Source organism: Electrona antarctica (assembly GCF_951216825.1).
Source record: "Electrona antarctica genome assembly, chromosome: 16".
NCBI lineage: Eukaryota > Metazoa > Chordata > Actinopteri > Myctophiformes > Myctophidae > Electrona > Electrona antarctica.
The window spans coordinates 23,821,566-23,837,834 of NC_136797.1; the positions used below are offsets into that span (position 1 = coordinate 23,821,566).

General features: G+C 42.6%; 1 protein-coding gene across 1 annotated transcript; it reads left to right on the forward strand.

Moving 5' to 3' along the window:
• The first annotated feature begins 1,272 nt into the window (after nucleotides 1–1,272).
• kcnv2a (potassium channel, subfamily V, member 2a) lies at nucleotides 1,273–12,779 on the forward strand. The gene is made up of 9 exons (XM_079523669.1): nucleotides 1,273–1,591; nucleotides 2,408–2,545; nucleotides 4,872–5,050; nucleotides 5,371–5,542; nucleotides 6,240–6,431; nucleotides 7,108–7,362; nucleotides 9,187–9,303; nucleotides 10,356–10,481; nucleotides 11,187–12,779. The coding sequence occupies exons 1-9, from the start codon at nucleotides 1,556–1,558 to the stop codon at nucleotides 11,463–11,465; spliced, it is 1,494 nt and encodes a 497-aa protein (XP_079379795.1). The 5' UTR covers nucleotides 1,273–1,555; the 3' UTR covers nucleotides 11,466–12,779.
• Nucleotides 12,780–16,269: the final 3,490 nt, after the last annotated feature.

The window sequence follows — 16,269 nt, forward strand, 5'->3', positions numbered from 1 at the left end:
GAATGCACAGACTGCTATGAATGACGGTGACAAATATGTATTTATTTATATGTGGACTGAACTGAATATGTAAGTCAGAGAGACTACCTATAATAATTCCTGTTATAGTGTCCGTTATTTGCAAAGACTGTCGGAGGAGGGACTGTCCGAGGAGGGGGGGGGTTATTTATACGAGCAAAAAGGAACGCGGGCTGCGGGCAGGTCAGGAATTCCCTTCACATTCACAATCATATAATATAAAAGTGTGCGCATCCTGGCGCTTATTCACTATTTCAGGAATAAATAGCCTTGTTGCACATGTTACCAATACATACACATTGGCCTCGGTTACATGCACAAAAATGAATTGTCTATTCTGTAGACTGTATGGCTCTGGGTTCAGAGTTCCAGTGATCCAGCTGTGTGACACTGTATTGTTCCACCACTTTTGCTTTGGCAATGTAAACGTATGTTTTCCCATGCCAATAAAGCCCTTTGAATTGAATTGAATTGATTCACGTCATAAGTGATCGCGGAATGTGCCGTCGCTTTGAAATGACAGCGGAGTACATTCCGATTCTAGAGGCAAATCCACTCCACCACTCTGTCCTCGCATTGAATCCTCTCCTCCTCCACTCCTCCTCGCTGGGGGCGGAGCCGAGGAGCGAGTGGAGGACGTGAGGGGAGTGAGCGAGTGTGAAAGTTGCGGTATTGGAATTTGGCCTAAGGAGATGCCAGCCACCCGTCGAAGAAAACTCATTCCGGCCGCTTGTATTCGTGACCTTATTCTTTCGGTCATGACTCACACTTCATGACCATATGGTGAGAGTAGGAACGAAGATTGCTCGGTAGACAGAGAGCTTTGCCTTCTGGCTCAACTCTCTTTTCGTCACAACAGTGCGGTGTATTTCCCCCTCTTGAGATTCTAACTCCCTTTTCTGTTGAATTTCTTTACCTCCAACTTGTCAGTAAATGACTATATACATGAACTGTCATCATAGGTCACCTGCAGGTCATTCAGTTCACTGTTTCTCAACTAGTGGAAAAAGAAAATCAACAAATCTTACATTACTAAATGAATGATCAGGGACCACATGCAATATATCCACGGACCACCTTTTGAAAACCCCTGCCCTAGAATATGGATTTAGTTGACTGTGTGTGTGTGTGTGTGTGTGTGTGTGTGTGTGTGTGTGTGTGTGTGTGTGTGTGTGTGTGTGAGCACGCACATGTGACCATGCAACACATTTAATACTAGCCTACACACACACACACACACACACACACACACGCACGCAGCACTGCTACAAACTGGCCCAGGACAGGAGTAATGAGTGACCTCTCGGTGTTTAATCTCACTGTGACGTGGCTGAGTGAACTGCTTCCATATATTCATAAATCGGCTTTACAAGATTCAATCTGATCTCCTCTATACACACTGTTGAACCGGCGCACGCACGCACGCACGCACGCACGCACGCACGCACACAGAGAGAGAGAGAGAGAGAGAGAGAGAGAGAGAGAGAGAAAAGGCTGTAAGTGCAGTTAGTTGTCCACACACAACATCAATGACAACATGGAGCCATGCCGAAAACCACACACCTCCATGCAGGTACACTCTGCTTAATTTTGTTTGTTTGTTTGTTTGTTTGCTTGCTTGTTTCTTTCTTTCTTTCTTTCTTTCTTTCTTAAAGTTCCGTAAATTGTGTAGCTTTTCTTAGATTATTATGCAGTGGCTCTGCAGTGTGTGTATAGTCTGTGTGTCAGTGTGTGATTGTGTCAGAATGTGGGACAGCGGTGGCAGGCTCAGGAGGCTGTGTTAGTGTAAAATCGGCTATTTTCGTCCTACACAAAGAATGGAGAATTTACGTCATATGTGTTGTACGATGATAAGAAAGAGCGCCCCTCACTTCACACGGGTGTGATGTTTGATTTATTTTACAGTTTCATAAATGTTTTAGTACGGCTGTCAATGGGGCTCTGATCGAGATGCAACTGTGCCCGGATTTAGAGTGATATGCTTCATAGATATGTGACGTCATAGAACAGAAGATGACACAGGCTGGATACACAAGTCTGAGATCCACATGGGGATCCTGCAGATTGACATAATTACATTTTTGAGGGGCGCTAGTCCATCCTATGTCCAGCTTTTAGTGTGTGTGTAAACACAAACTTTGTCCCAACACAAACATTAAATGCCGTCGAGAATGAATGGACAATTTTGAGTGTTTGTGTAAACACAAACATTGCATAACACAAACATTAAAGACGGCGGTGAGGACGCGAATTCCGATTGGCCGGAATGAGACGATGTATATGATGATGTACGATGATAAGAGCGCCCCTCACTTCATTCTTTTTCTTTTAAATAATTATACCTTCATCTTCCCTCTCTTCACCTCGTCCTCTTTGTGCTTGTGAACAGAATGCGGGCAGAGACATCTATGATCCATACGCCGATTATGATGAAGACGAAGAGGAGGAGAGATGTGTGTCCGCCCCGACACAGCTCCTCTCCCCTCCCCCCAAACACTACACACTCACCATCAACGTCGGAGGCAAGGTACAGTCATTCACCCGTTTGAATTATGAAATATACTACTGAAACTCAGTAGTTCTTGGAAGTCGGCCTATAATGTCTTAAAACAGGGCTCTTCGGCAGGGGGTCTGGGACCCTAGGTGGTCCTCAGAGTTACTATAAGAGGGGTACGGCAAATCTTTGTTACATTACTTTCTTGAACCCTAGCATCTGAGGAGAACTTCCTCAGCAGCACGAGGCGTTTTGACCTTGTAGATCAACTATGGTCAGCGAATAGGTTGGTGTGTAGAGGAAAAAAGAGCTGACCAAGTACAGAGCCAAAGGTTAAGTTTACTAAGCATTGAGGGTTTACTGATGCCACCGCTGTCAAACAAGTGAAGCTGTCTATGAAATCTATTAAAAATAAAGAGAAACATCCCTAGATAAGTTCCTTCTTAATAATATAGTACCAGGCGTGAGGGTGTCACATCTTTATGAATCATTTCAAGTGGCAAACCTATACCTACTACATCAGCTATTAAGTTGGCATGGGAAAATGAGCTGGGGACTTCAATTTCAGACGAGCTCTGGGAAGACAGCCTTGAAGAAATTAATGCGTGCTCTATCAACTCCAGACATTGCCTTATCCAGTTTCGAGTCATACATAGACTCCATTATTCCAAATTAAAATTACATAACATATTCCCAGATATTTCTTCGCACTGTGACAAATGTAATGCAATAGATGCAAATCTTCTTCACAGCTTCGCCCTTTGCCCTCGGATGCAAAGATATTGGATTAAGATATTTGAGACACTCTCTGATATTTTGAGTATTCATATTGACCCCGATCCTGTACTAATTATTCTGGGTTTGTCAGACTCCATGCCTAGGTTGACGAGGGCACAGAAACAACTCTTCTCATATGGTCTGATTACAGCAAAAAAACAAATTTTGACGCACTGGTAAAAGGAGGAGGCTCCTGCATTTAAGCATTGGCTAAATGAAATGACTAGTACACTTCATCTTGAGAGAATAAGGTATTTCCTGAGAAACAGGGAGAGACAATTTGATAAGGTTTGGCTGCCCCTTGTCCATAACTTGAGTAGAAACAATTAATAGACAGGATACCACTGATATGGTTGACTGTACGACATTTTCTTTCAGATGTTTTCCATTTTTCAAATTACTATATTATTCTATAGTATGCGGTGTCACTGAGCAGTATGGGTGGGAGGGTTGAGGGTTTTCTTTCTATTTTTTGTCCTTGTATTTTTTCTTTCATTTTTTGTTTTCTATAAAAGAAAAATGTAATTTAATCACAATGTTTAATCTACAACAATTTATAATCTGTTCTCAATAAAAACCTATTTGACAAAAAAATAAAAAAAATAAAGAGAAACAAAAAGGTTTAATCTGCAACACAATTGTATACAATATGTATTGGGGGATCCCTGCTCCATCTGTCTCTCTGCTGAGGGGTCCTCGGCCTGAAAAACCTTGAAGACCCCTGTCTTAAAACAAGCCATGGTTGTTCGACTGGTTCTCTCTCTGTTTCTCTGTGTGTCTCTCTTTTTCTCTCTCTCTGTTTCTCTGTGTGTGTCTCTCTCTTTCTCTCTCTCTGTTTCTCTGTGTGTGTCTCTCTCTTTCTCTCTCTCTGTTTCTCTGTGTGTGTGTCTCTCTCTTCTCTCTTTCTCTCTCTCTCTGGGTGGATGATGGACACAACTGGAGAGAGAGAGACTGGACGTCAGGGCATGTTTGAAGAACTGGAACTAGGTCATAATCATACTGTAGCAAAGCCTTAAGTCGCTGTACATGTTATCCTGCCATTACGAGGTTAAATCTCTACTTATTACAGCTTGTAGTAGACCCCCCCCCCCCCTTCCTCTCCCCTCCCCTCCCTTCCATACTACTCATATCTATCTTCATCTTTCCTCTCTCTAATCATCTCCTCACCGCCCCCAGCTTGCCCCTCTCTCTCTCTCTCTCTCTCTCTCTCTCTATCTCTCTCTGTCACACACACACACACACACACACACACACACACACACGCGCGCGCGCCTGCACGCACGCACGCACACACGTGTTAAATACACACAAGTTGTGCAGACACTCTACGTAGAATAATGCAGACACGCACACATAGAATCATGCAAAACACATACAGTACACATACAGTATACACATGCATGCAGTTTGCACGCACACACGCACGCCACGTGTGTGCACACACACATACACGCACGCACACATGCATGCAAGCGCACACACACACACACACACACACACGCACGCACGCACGCACGCACGCACGCACGCGTGGTGACAGGGCATCAACTCTTTAATTGTATTCTATTGTCTTTTGGTCCAGGTATACCACATGCCCTACCGGCTAGCAGCCAAGTATCCAAAGACTCGCATTGGTCGGTTAGCCACGTCCACGGACCACCGCAGGAGGCTGGACCTGTGTGACGACTACATCTTCCAGAGCAACGAGTTCTTCTTCGACAGAGACCCCCAAGTCTTCCACCACATATTTAACTTCTACAGGTAGTGCGGCTGCATGGGAAATTAACACCAAAATATATGGAAAAGCGATATGTTAGAAGCAATAACCGACTTAATCTCGCTCATGTAGGTCAATCGAATAATCGAGAAACATTTTTTTTAATTTATTTTTTATAATGTAAACAAATGTCTTACACTCTGTGTAATATAAGTGGGTCGCACGCACGCGCACACACACACACACACACACACACACACACACACACACACACACACACACACAGCCACTGCCACGCCACTGCCATGCCAATCTGACATGACATGTGCGTGTACTTGTTGCCGTTGTACTTGTTGCCGTTGAGGACTGGAGTGCTGTGGATCAAAGAGGAGCTGTGTCCTCGCAACTACGTGGAGGAGCTGAACTACTGGGGCGTGAGGATGAAGAACGCACAGCGCTGCTGTCGCATCGGCTTCGAGGAGAGACAGGACGACCTCAACGAGCAGCTGCAGATACAGAGAGACCTGGAGGCTGAGGTCTGTCTGTCTGTCTGTCTGTCTGTCTGTCTGTCTGTCTGTCTATTCTATGGAGTTAACATTACTCTAATTTAGACCCCTAGCTGGGTGTGGTTATAATATGCAAATATGTCTTCCCTGTGTATTTTTGTATTATTTCTTCCTGAAAGCTGACAGTCAAAAGGCCCAATGAAATACACCGCTTTAGTGAATCATTTACAGAAAATCAATTATTGAATTGAATTACTAGGCTAGGTCAAATATCATCCCTATATAATTGGCTATAGAAATTACAACAATAAAGCTAGTGGCATAATTGCATTTTGCTGGCAATTACCAGTAGTTAACCAATTCAGAATATACATGTGGGCGGGGTGGCGGTGGCTCAGGGGTAGAGTGGCTGGATGGAAACCGTAAGGTTGCCAGTTCGAACCCGGGCTCCCTCAGAGTTACTGTCGAAGTGTCCTTGAGCAAGACACTGAACCCATAATTGCTCCCGATGTGCTAGTTGGTGCCTTGCATGGTTTCCTCTGCCATCGGTGTATGAATGTGTGTGTGAATGGGTGAATGTAATGCACAATCTCTGTAAAGCGCCTTGGATAAAGGCGCTATATAAATGCACCATTTACCATTTTATTTATTTAGTTCTGTTCTATCATCCTATTCTCTTTTGCTGTAAACCGCAACAGCTACATTGTCCTCCTTTGGCCTGCTTTAGATCGAGGTGGAGGAGAATGAAGAGTTGTTCCATGGCATGGTGTTGGGACCCACCAGGAGAAAGATTTGGAACTTCATGGAGAAACCGTTCTCGTCCGTCCTCGCCAAACTGATGGGCGTTGCTTCGTCCTTCTTTGTGCTGGTGTCCCTGGTGGCCATGACACTCAACACAGTAGAAGAGATGCAGTACAAGGTGCGTTGATGCGCGTGTGAGTTGTTGTATCCTATCCCAGGGCGTTCTCAACGTTTTTTTGGCTGGGATTCTAGGGTTGTTCTAGAGTTTAAAACAATCACTACCTATATGGAGTTTGGGTTGATATTCCGTGACCAAATATGGCACCGGCTGGGGTAATTAATAATTATGATGTCAGGGATCCTTTTAAAATGTTTAGTTGGTGTCATTTATTTTATGACTATAATTTGTGGAATGCTTTTGTATAGCTGTCTCTGGTGGATGATGGACACAGCTGGAGAGACGTGGCGTAAATCTTTGAATATATATATACATTCTTTCAGAGTGAACATTTTTAACTTGATAATAGAACTTCTTGCTTATTGTAAGTGGAGTACTATAGAGGGTATGCGCATGCTTAAAGTGAATGGCGAGTGGCAAATCGAGTGGCAAAGCAACAGGCAAAGTGAGTTTAACATTGTTTAATGTTATTTAATGCAATCAAATAGGACTTTTCTGTTTGGATGTATGGTCTGTCAAGGCCAGAAAGTCGTTTTTTGCCACTCAGTAGGCATTCCTGCATAACTTCCGGGATTGATGATGATGTCACGCGCATACCCTCTATTACTTGTATGTAAATATTTGTGATATTTGTATCGTCCCCTGTCGAACGAATGAAATGAACGACGCACTTCAGACGTCACCGGAGGAGCTCGGCGGGAGGTCGTACATGGAATACATGGAGATGTTCTGCATCGCTTTCTTCACCGTGGAGTACCTGCTGCGTCTGGTGTCCACGCCGGACCTGCGGCGCTTCGGACGCAGCATGCTGAACGCCGTGGACCTCATCGCCATCCTGCCCCTCTATCTGCAGATGGTCCTGGAGAGCTGCATGGACGAGCACACGCTCAGAGACACCTGGGACAGAGAGACGGCCGCCCAGGTCGGCAAGGTGAGACCGACGAGTTACCTACAGAGATACAGAACCTTTGCTGCCATGGAAAAAGGTCCGTTTTAGCAGGAGTTTAATTTGTCCCCTCAGCCATTAACCCATTTTGCGATCAGATTCTAAAAAGGTCTTCTACATCCTGACAGTTTTCTGAAAAAGCTATGTTTCTATGTCAGTCGTTCTTCGATTTTTCAAAAATAGCAGACCTACAAGCTCGTAGAGCGCCACTCGGTGGCGCGCTATGAGCTTGTAGATCTGCTATTTTTCAATAGCTAAAGCATAACACCAAAAGGGGTTCCCGCCCAAAATGGGTTAAACGAACTGCCCCGCCGATAGGATGGTTCTGTATACAACGTACATGTATGATGGGATGGTTATGTAAGCAGTGGGGACCTCATCTTTTTGTATTGTCTTGGTGTTATGTGCTATGTGTTGTTTTTGATGTGGGTGTTTGAACAGACTGTGAAGACAAATATCCTTCGGGACAATAAAGTTTATTATATTATTATTATATGAAGCAGAGTGGGTGAACAGTGGGTTCATTGGACATGCATTTTCGACAAGCACAATGCATATTGGATTTTGAATCTTGACTTGACAGACAATGTGCAGGAGTGTTAAAGGACCACTTCACCACTTTTCAACCTATCTTCATATAATAGGTCCTCACTAATAATCATGAAAAATGGCACGATTTTTTTCTACTCAGTCTGTGTCTCATAGGAGGGTTGTGGGCAGTTTAGAAACCGTCTTCCAGTGACATCATCATTAGGCAGATTGTTTTTAAACAAGATTTTTTTACAAAAATATTTAGATTTTCATTATCGTGAGAATGATGGCTTCCATTTTTGCATTGCAACTTTTCAGGACTAGAAAACCTGCAGTTTCTATTAGCTTGTATTCCCCATCGATGATGTCACTGGAAGACGGTTATGAGACACAGACCTCATGAGTAGAAAAAAATGTCCCCATTTTTTCATTATTATTAGTGAGGACCTATTATATGAAGATAGGTTGAAAAGTGGTGAAGTGGTCCTTTAAGACAAAACTATGCGTGCGTGCGTGCGTGCGTGCGTGCGTGCGTGCGTGCGTGCGTGCGTGCGTGCACTTGTGTTTATTGCCTCCAGAGTCTCCAGACTCTCCACAGGTATATAGTCAAATTTGAGAAATTGTCATTGTGAGTATAATTAGAGATTAGGTGCATGCACGCACACCCCTAACCCCAACCCCTAAACCTAATGTATAGGTTTAGGGGTTGGGGAGAAGTTTTATAAAAGTATCCGAGCTTGTCATAATAAAATGTGTAATATTAGCCTTCAGTTTGGAACCAATTACCAAGCCATGCATACAAATGTCCATTTGTACACTCTCAGAGTTATCAGGGTCCTTGGAAATCAAACGTCTGAGAAACGCTGTCCTAGTGGACTCCTATGTGCCATGGTGTCATAGTAAATCAGTGTCATACATATTGTGCAGAAAATCTGGAGATTGACACTCAGTAAATTATAAAATAAGAACATTATAATGTGTAAAACAAAATCTAGAATTTGCCATGGACGAGGCCAAGTCTTGCCACAGGCACATTTGTCCGTGTACAGACATATTGACATATTTACGGACATAACCTTTATCCTGAGTTCCAAGCAGGGAAGCATTGGATACCATTTTTGAGGGGCGGTACGCGCTAGAGCTTCCAACATCTGGCTTTCCCGTGTGATGTCATGTGGCAGCCAAGTCTGGACTTCGTGCATGCCCCCAAAACCCATAACAAAAACCCACTGTGCCCTCTTATTATTCTGTGTTTGTGTGTTTCTCGCCTCCTGTCAGGTAGGCCAGGTGTTGCGTATTGCGCGTCTGATGAGAATCTTCAGGATTCTGAAGCTGGCTCGTCACTCCACAGGACTCAGAGCATTTGGCTTCACACTGAGGCAGTGTTACCAACAGGTTTGGCTCGGTGTACTTCTAATGTATGTATGTTAATGTATGTTCTTCTTCTTCTTCTGTCTTCTTCTCTTCTTCTTCAACACACTGTCACTCCTCAAAATGCATATTGTGAACTGTGTTGATGTGACCTTAACGCCAAACGGTGCCGGGCACTTCCGCGGTCAAGAAGGGAAGCGGAAGTGCTGTTCTCAAATCCAAGACGTAAAAGGGTGACGGGCCTGACGGCTCTACCAAAAACAAACAAACAAACAAATAAAAATAAAATGACGGAGGCATGCTGTCTAAAGTGGACTTGAGCCACGAGAGGCATCGCCGAGCAAGCCCTTATAGGCAAGCGAGTGTTGCGAAGTCTGTTTCAGTCTATTTGCCCTCCCTTCCAGACTCCAGTCACCCGTTTGCCAGATGTCGTCTTCTTCTGTATCCTCACCCCAGTGTTAATTTTGACAGCAAATTTGTATTTAGTTTGTCATAGTCTATTGAATACAATTCCATTAAGTCACCTGAATAGTTAGTTTTAATCTAGTTTTAATTGACAAATTTCGACTAAATCTACAGTTGATTCACAGCTAGAAGGTCCCGTGTTCGATTCCCGCTGGGGGCCCTGTGGGCGTGTTTACTGTTTTCTGCGTCATCAGCGCCCTTACCCTAGGTGGGGTTGGCGAAAGGGCCTTTCTGTGTGGAGTTTGCATGTTCTCCCCGTGTCCCCTAGGATAGTAAAGAAGTCTAGCATGTGCAGTCTAGCCTCTGTCTTTCAGAAGCTAGACTGGGCAAGATCTCAATTGACTGAGCCTGTGCCTGAGTGGCCCAATGGACTCCTATGTGCCCAATGCAAATCTTTGAATATATTCTTTTAAGGCAGAATTTTTTAATTCAATTATTTACATCTGGGGGGTCTCTGGAAGAAAAGATTTTGAGATGGGGGGTCGACGGCCAAATACATTTTGTGGCGTCCTTGAGATGAAAAAAGTTTGAGAACTGATAAATAAGAATAATGAAAAATAAGACATTTGTAGAAGAAGGGCTAACGCTGCCTCCTCCTCCTCCTCCTGCAGGTGGGCTGCTTGTTGTTGTTCATAGCTGTAGCGATCTCCATGTTCTCAGCCATGGTCTACACTGTGGAGCACGAGGTCCACAACACCAACTTCACCTCCATACCGCACGCATGGTGGTGGGCTGCTGTGAGTCGCACGCACGCACGCACGCACATGCACACACACACACGCACACACACACACGCGTGTGTTGTGAGCTTGTAGATCTATTTTCACTATTTCTTAAAAGACGACGTCACCCATTTTCAACCTATCTTCAAATAATTGGTGGTCCTCCTCAATTATGCTCACGATGATATTATCTGATCTGTTATCTATCTACAATCTATCTAGTATCAGTATAGAGTGTCGCAGTCCCGCCCCCACCATGAGGCCCAGGAAATGAATCCCAATGCAGTTTTCCCATAGACATTTCAAAAAGTATTTATTTAAAGACCTTTTAAGTGTCGTACGAAGCCGACTCGAGTCGTGACAAATCATGACAACAAACACAATATTTTGGACCAAACGAATAATTACAAAGAAGAAAAACAAAACAAAAAAAAAGTGTTGTAACCTGCCGTTTTTTTCCTACTTTCTAATTCTTTGTTTGGCCCAAAACATGTGTTTATTGTCATGATTTGTCACGACAAGAGTTGGCTTTGTCCGCGGCGTAAACGTCTTTAAATAAATACTTTCTGAAAAGTCTATGAGGAAAATGAACGGGGAATTCTTTTCCGGGTCTCTCAAGGGGGCGGGACTGCGACGCTCTATACCGTATGTCTGTCTGTCTATCTATCTAATTTATCTATCCATCCATCCATCCATCCCCCTTTTCTCTCTCTCTCTCAGGTCAGTCTGTGTACGGTGGGCTATGGCGACATGTTCCCAGAGAGCAACCTCGGGCGCATCTTTGCGTTCGGCTGCATCTCGTTCGGCATCATCCTCAACGGCATGCCCATCTCCATCCTCTACAACAAGTTCTCCGACTACTACGGCAAGCTCAAGTCCCACGAGTACACGGCGGTCATCAGGGCGCGCGGGAAGCTCCACTTCGCCCGGAGAGCCACCAGGAAGATGGCCATGTGCTGCGAGAACGCCGCCAACCCACCACCACCGCGCCTCCACTGAGCTCACCGACACACGCTGGCTTAACCCATTTAGGCCTGAAAAAAGTGTCTTCTAAATCCTGACAGTTTTCTGAAATGCCTGTTTCTAGGCCTATATCACTCAATATTTCATGTCAAGGACCCCAAAAATGATCTGTAATTGGCCTCCGAGACCCCCATCTGGAAAATATGTTGTTCCAGGGACCCTCCAGAAGCAAAGATTTGAGTTAAAAACGTTCGTTCTGAAAAAATGTATTCCAAATTTGAGGCACATTTTCATGATTTTTCAAAAATAGCAGACCTACAAGCTTGTAGCACGCCACTCGGTGGCGCGCTATGAGCTTGTAGATCTGCTATTTTTCAATGGCTAAATTATAACATGTTTAAAACACCAAAAGGGGTTCCTGCCCAAAATGGGTTAAATCAGTGGTTTTCCACCAGTGGTCCAGGGACCACCAGTGGTCCTTGAGAGGGGGTTCCAGGTGGTCCCCATGCAGCTAAATGATGGGAGAGTTGGTAACCAAATGGACCCTTGTCCCTTAGATCTCTTAAGAGTGTAAAATGACAGAAGATGGGAGAAATGGACTGAGTATAGAAATCAACAGGTCGACACTGATGATGATAATACTGGACATTCATGAATGGACTGGAATATCTAGGTTACTTGTTAAAGTTGTTAATGATGAATATGAACCCTTACAGACTGCAATTCTATGTTTATCTGCAAATAAAAATTACGTTTAAAAAAATAATAATAATAATTTAACTCTCAAGTTAAATTATTGTTAAACATCTCTATTACTAAGTTTACAAGAAGTCTACACAATTAGCGAATGTAGAATAATTGTTATTTTGATCGTTTCCCTGTTATCTCTCCTAATGGTACCAACATCAATACAGCATGGAATTGAGGACAAAATCGGCTAAAGTTTTGGGTCTGAGAGGCTAAATGTCATCAAATGGTGGCCCGGCTCAAATACAGAATAAATAAACACTGCAAAGCACATGTGCAGACTAATGCAACTTTAAATATGTACGCAGAATATATATAGAATAAATCTGTTTAATCTCGATGCAATGTTTAATCCATAGACATTAGCATGGATTTCAGCATCACTGTCCCTACTTGGTAAAATCCTCACTGTAAATTTAAGTCTGTGTACAAATGTAACCAAATGGACCCTGACACTCTATAGTATGTCGTCGAAAAGCATGATTTTCATCACTATTTGGAGCACGCCAAATCGAACTGTGTGGGTCTCTATTTTTTCGGATCTTTGGAAAAGTGGTTAAATCAAGCGTTGAAATATTCCGTTTTGGAAAGCCATGAAAAACGACATAGGGCAGGCTACTGACATCATCATGGTCAGGATAGTGGTGGTCAGTATGTTGGCATCGTGGTCAGTATCATGTAGGCATATGACCAGTATCATGTTGGCATCATGGTCAGGATAGTGGTCAGGCTAGTGGTCAGTATCATGGTCAGGTTAGTGGTCAGTATCATGGTCAGGATAGTGGTCAGTATCATGGTCAGTATCATAGTCAGGATAGTGGTCAGTGTCATGGTCAGGTTAGTGGTCAGTATCATGGTCAGGTTAGTGGTCAGTATCATGGTCATTTTGTTTTAACCCATTTTGACCTGAGATCAGATTCTAAAAATGTCTTCTATATCCTGACAGTTTTCTGAAAAAGCTATGTTTCCGTCAGTCGTTCTTTGATTTGTCAAAAATAGCAGACCTACAAGCTCGTAGCGCGCCACTTGGTGGCACGCTATGAGCTTGTAGATCTATTTTTCAATAGCTAAAGCATAACATAATGCTAACACCAAAAGGGGTTCCCGCCCAAAATGGTTTAATTAACAAATTGGTGGTTTGTCATTGTATGCAAAATTGCCTTTATTTTTCATGTATTTCTTTTCATACATCTGTTGTCAAATAAATAGACATGAGAAGAAGGCAGATGATTCCATCCCCTTCCCAATGCCGATTACGCACCGTTTTTTTTCTCCACACTGCAAACAATTTTTCATAGAATTTACAACATAAAAAAAGCTTGACACAAGCTGAAATTACTGCCACCAGCTCAATGCTTACCACCCATTTTACATTGATCTCAATGAGCTGTACTTCTGTAGCAAATCCCAGAAACAAAAATATATATATAGTATTCACAGTTGGAACTATTTACATTTTGGAAATGGACAGAAAATGAAGACGTTTCTACAAGAAACAATCTTTCAAAGGGAGGTGGAGACGTTTTCTTTTGTACACGTGGACCTTTTTCTTTAAATAAACAACCCTTCAACCCTTGTTTAACTTTGAAGATTCCTTTTTACAGATCCCTGAAAATATTTTAAATACTCAGTCTTTTCATCTAAAAAGAAAAAGAAAAGAAATAGAAATGCATCATCCAAAGTATTCTCCTTGTGAAGATGTATATAAAAAAAGCGTCTGTACAACTGATCATGTACAATATAAACATCACAGGTGAGAAAAAGTCTCTATAATCAATCCAACTGAACGAGAAAGCAACGACTAAAGCCTGATTTATACTCGGTTGTGTGACGCTGTCCAACACCAGCAATAGCAGATCAGCAAGCTCAACACGTTGCATTGTAGATTGGCCATTTGGGGCAATGGACGCCGTCTTACGACCCAGTATAAATCAGGCTTTACTTGGTCTTAGGAAAACTGATTGGCTAGAAAAGGCATGAAGCATAAGCACAGGCCTCTAGTGCATCAAACACAAAGAATATTAAACTTCTTGAACAAAATTGTTAGAACAGAAAAAAACTTAAAAATTAAAGCGTGACGCTCTTGAGTATGTTAGCTATAACTAGGAGGTCTGAGAGGTTGTAGAAACACTTTGCGTCATAGATAGAACACTGGTAGCATTATGGCTAATGCATTCCTCGCACAACCCTTTTGACCAGTCACTCCAAACAAATGATGCATTTAATGCGTCATTTTTGTCGGAATGACACTTTTTAAAAGGGTTGTGGATGAATTTTTAAAACAAAATTAGCCTTAAGGGTCCTACTTATTACAGTGCAGGAGGAAGCACTATGGGGTGAGAGCAAACAAATAAACCATCATCCCCGACACATAACAGAACAATACTTTAAGCCCAATTAATGATTCGTCATACGACAGTGTCGCTCGCAGAATATAGTTCCGGCGAGTGACATGGTCACGCGACAAAATATAGCTTTGCTCATAATTCACTGAAGGCAGATTTATACTTCTTTGCACGGAAACAGCAGATCTGCAAGCTCACAGCGCGTCGTGATCAGCTGTTTTCGGTGTAGATTAAGCATAATTAAGTATAAATTAAAATTGAGCATCATTCTGCACTACTGCCACGTGGCTACAGATAGGCAGCACTTGTTTGTGCATGCATGTTCACACAACCGCAAGTGTCACTTCTCAAAGACATGCCCTCCGTCTATTCAGATTTACTGAATAGTCTTCACATTCATATGGCACATTGACAAATACATTATCATGTATTCTTCTACCATGCTGTTGCCCATCGAACAAAACAATATAGAGACAAAATGTGCACCGATTGGAAAATAGATACAACTGCATCTTCAAATGCACTTCCCACCAGGAACTACAGAGGGCAGTATACTGACATTATTACGCACAAAGATATACTGTTACATTAGGTCTCATTCAGGAACATTACAGAAATAAACAAACATTCTCGATCACACTGGCACACACAAGTATAGTGTCATTGAAGAAAAGGAAATATTCTAAAAGAGTGGAAACACTGGAATATCATTAATACCATTTTGCAAATCTTTGCAACCAAATCCTTAACTTTGCATAAACTATCAAGCAGCATGATCCACATTACTGGCTGGTGAAAGCAAGTTAGATTGGGCATTATTACAGATTTGATGAATTAACCATTTTGTTGCTTACATCTCCGTTTTATGTATTTCAAGAAAATGGGTAGGAGCAAGAAAGCTCGGTTTCAGGTCAAGTTAGGGCTGTGCCATATTGACAAATTCAAATCATTATTATTATTATTTTTTTAGCAAATACTTCAATATTATATTGTGATCATATATATTTTTTTAAATAGCAAATCTACAAGCAAGCGATGCAAGCAATACATTGTGACCTTGTAGATTGGCTATTTTAGCTATTGTTTTGAACATTTCCCAAAGAATTTCAAATGAATGACTAACACCAGAAGCAGAAAACACTTGCTTGTATGTAAATTCTTTGGGAAATGATAGAACGATATCCAACCCAGACAAGATGTAGTCTTGTGTGACAGTATGGATATAGTATCGATACACTGGACCAGGTCCTCGACACCATATAGCACTGATACACTGGCCAGCCCTGGACCAGGTCCTCGACACCATATAGCACTGATACACTGGCCAGCCCTGGACCAGCTTCTCTACACCTTCACCCCAGTTGGCCGCCTGTACTGCTGGAGGAGGACAGTATAGTTTGCATTATATGGTGTGAGTGTGCGTGTTGTGGTAATCATGCCATCTCCCACAGAGAGTAAAGCATTTTCCCAGTGGGGACTTGTGCGTCTCACGTTTATGAATAAGCAGCAATGCGTGTGCGTGACTGTGTGTGCGTGTGTGTGTGTGTGTAATGCAAAGTGTGGGTTTATGGATATGTGGTCTACATAAAGCTTATAAGGAGTACAATTAAGTAAAACTGTACAAACCAAGATGGAGGGAACCATGCTGAAATACGACTCAAGATGAAAGAAGTTGAAGAGTGCCGCACTAAGTGTTTGAAAGTTGTAAAAACAAAACAAAAAAATAAAATAAAAAAAAGGAGAAATGA

What these genes read in the sequence shown, in the direction of transcription:
- kcnv2a (XM_079523669.1), top strand. Translation starts at nt 1,556, where the DNA reads ATGGAGCCATGCCGAAAACCACACACCTCCATGCAG. An exon ending in AACCACACACCTCCATGCAG is followed by an intron (nt 1,592 to 2,407) that starts GTACACTCTGCT and finishes GCTTGTGAACAG; the next exon opens with AATGCGGGCAGAGACATCTA. An exon ending in TAGAAGAGATGCAGTACAAG is followed by an intron (nt 6,432 to 7,107) that starts GTGCGTTGATGC and finishes GACGCACTTCAG; the next exon opens with ACGTCACCGGAGGAGCTCGG.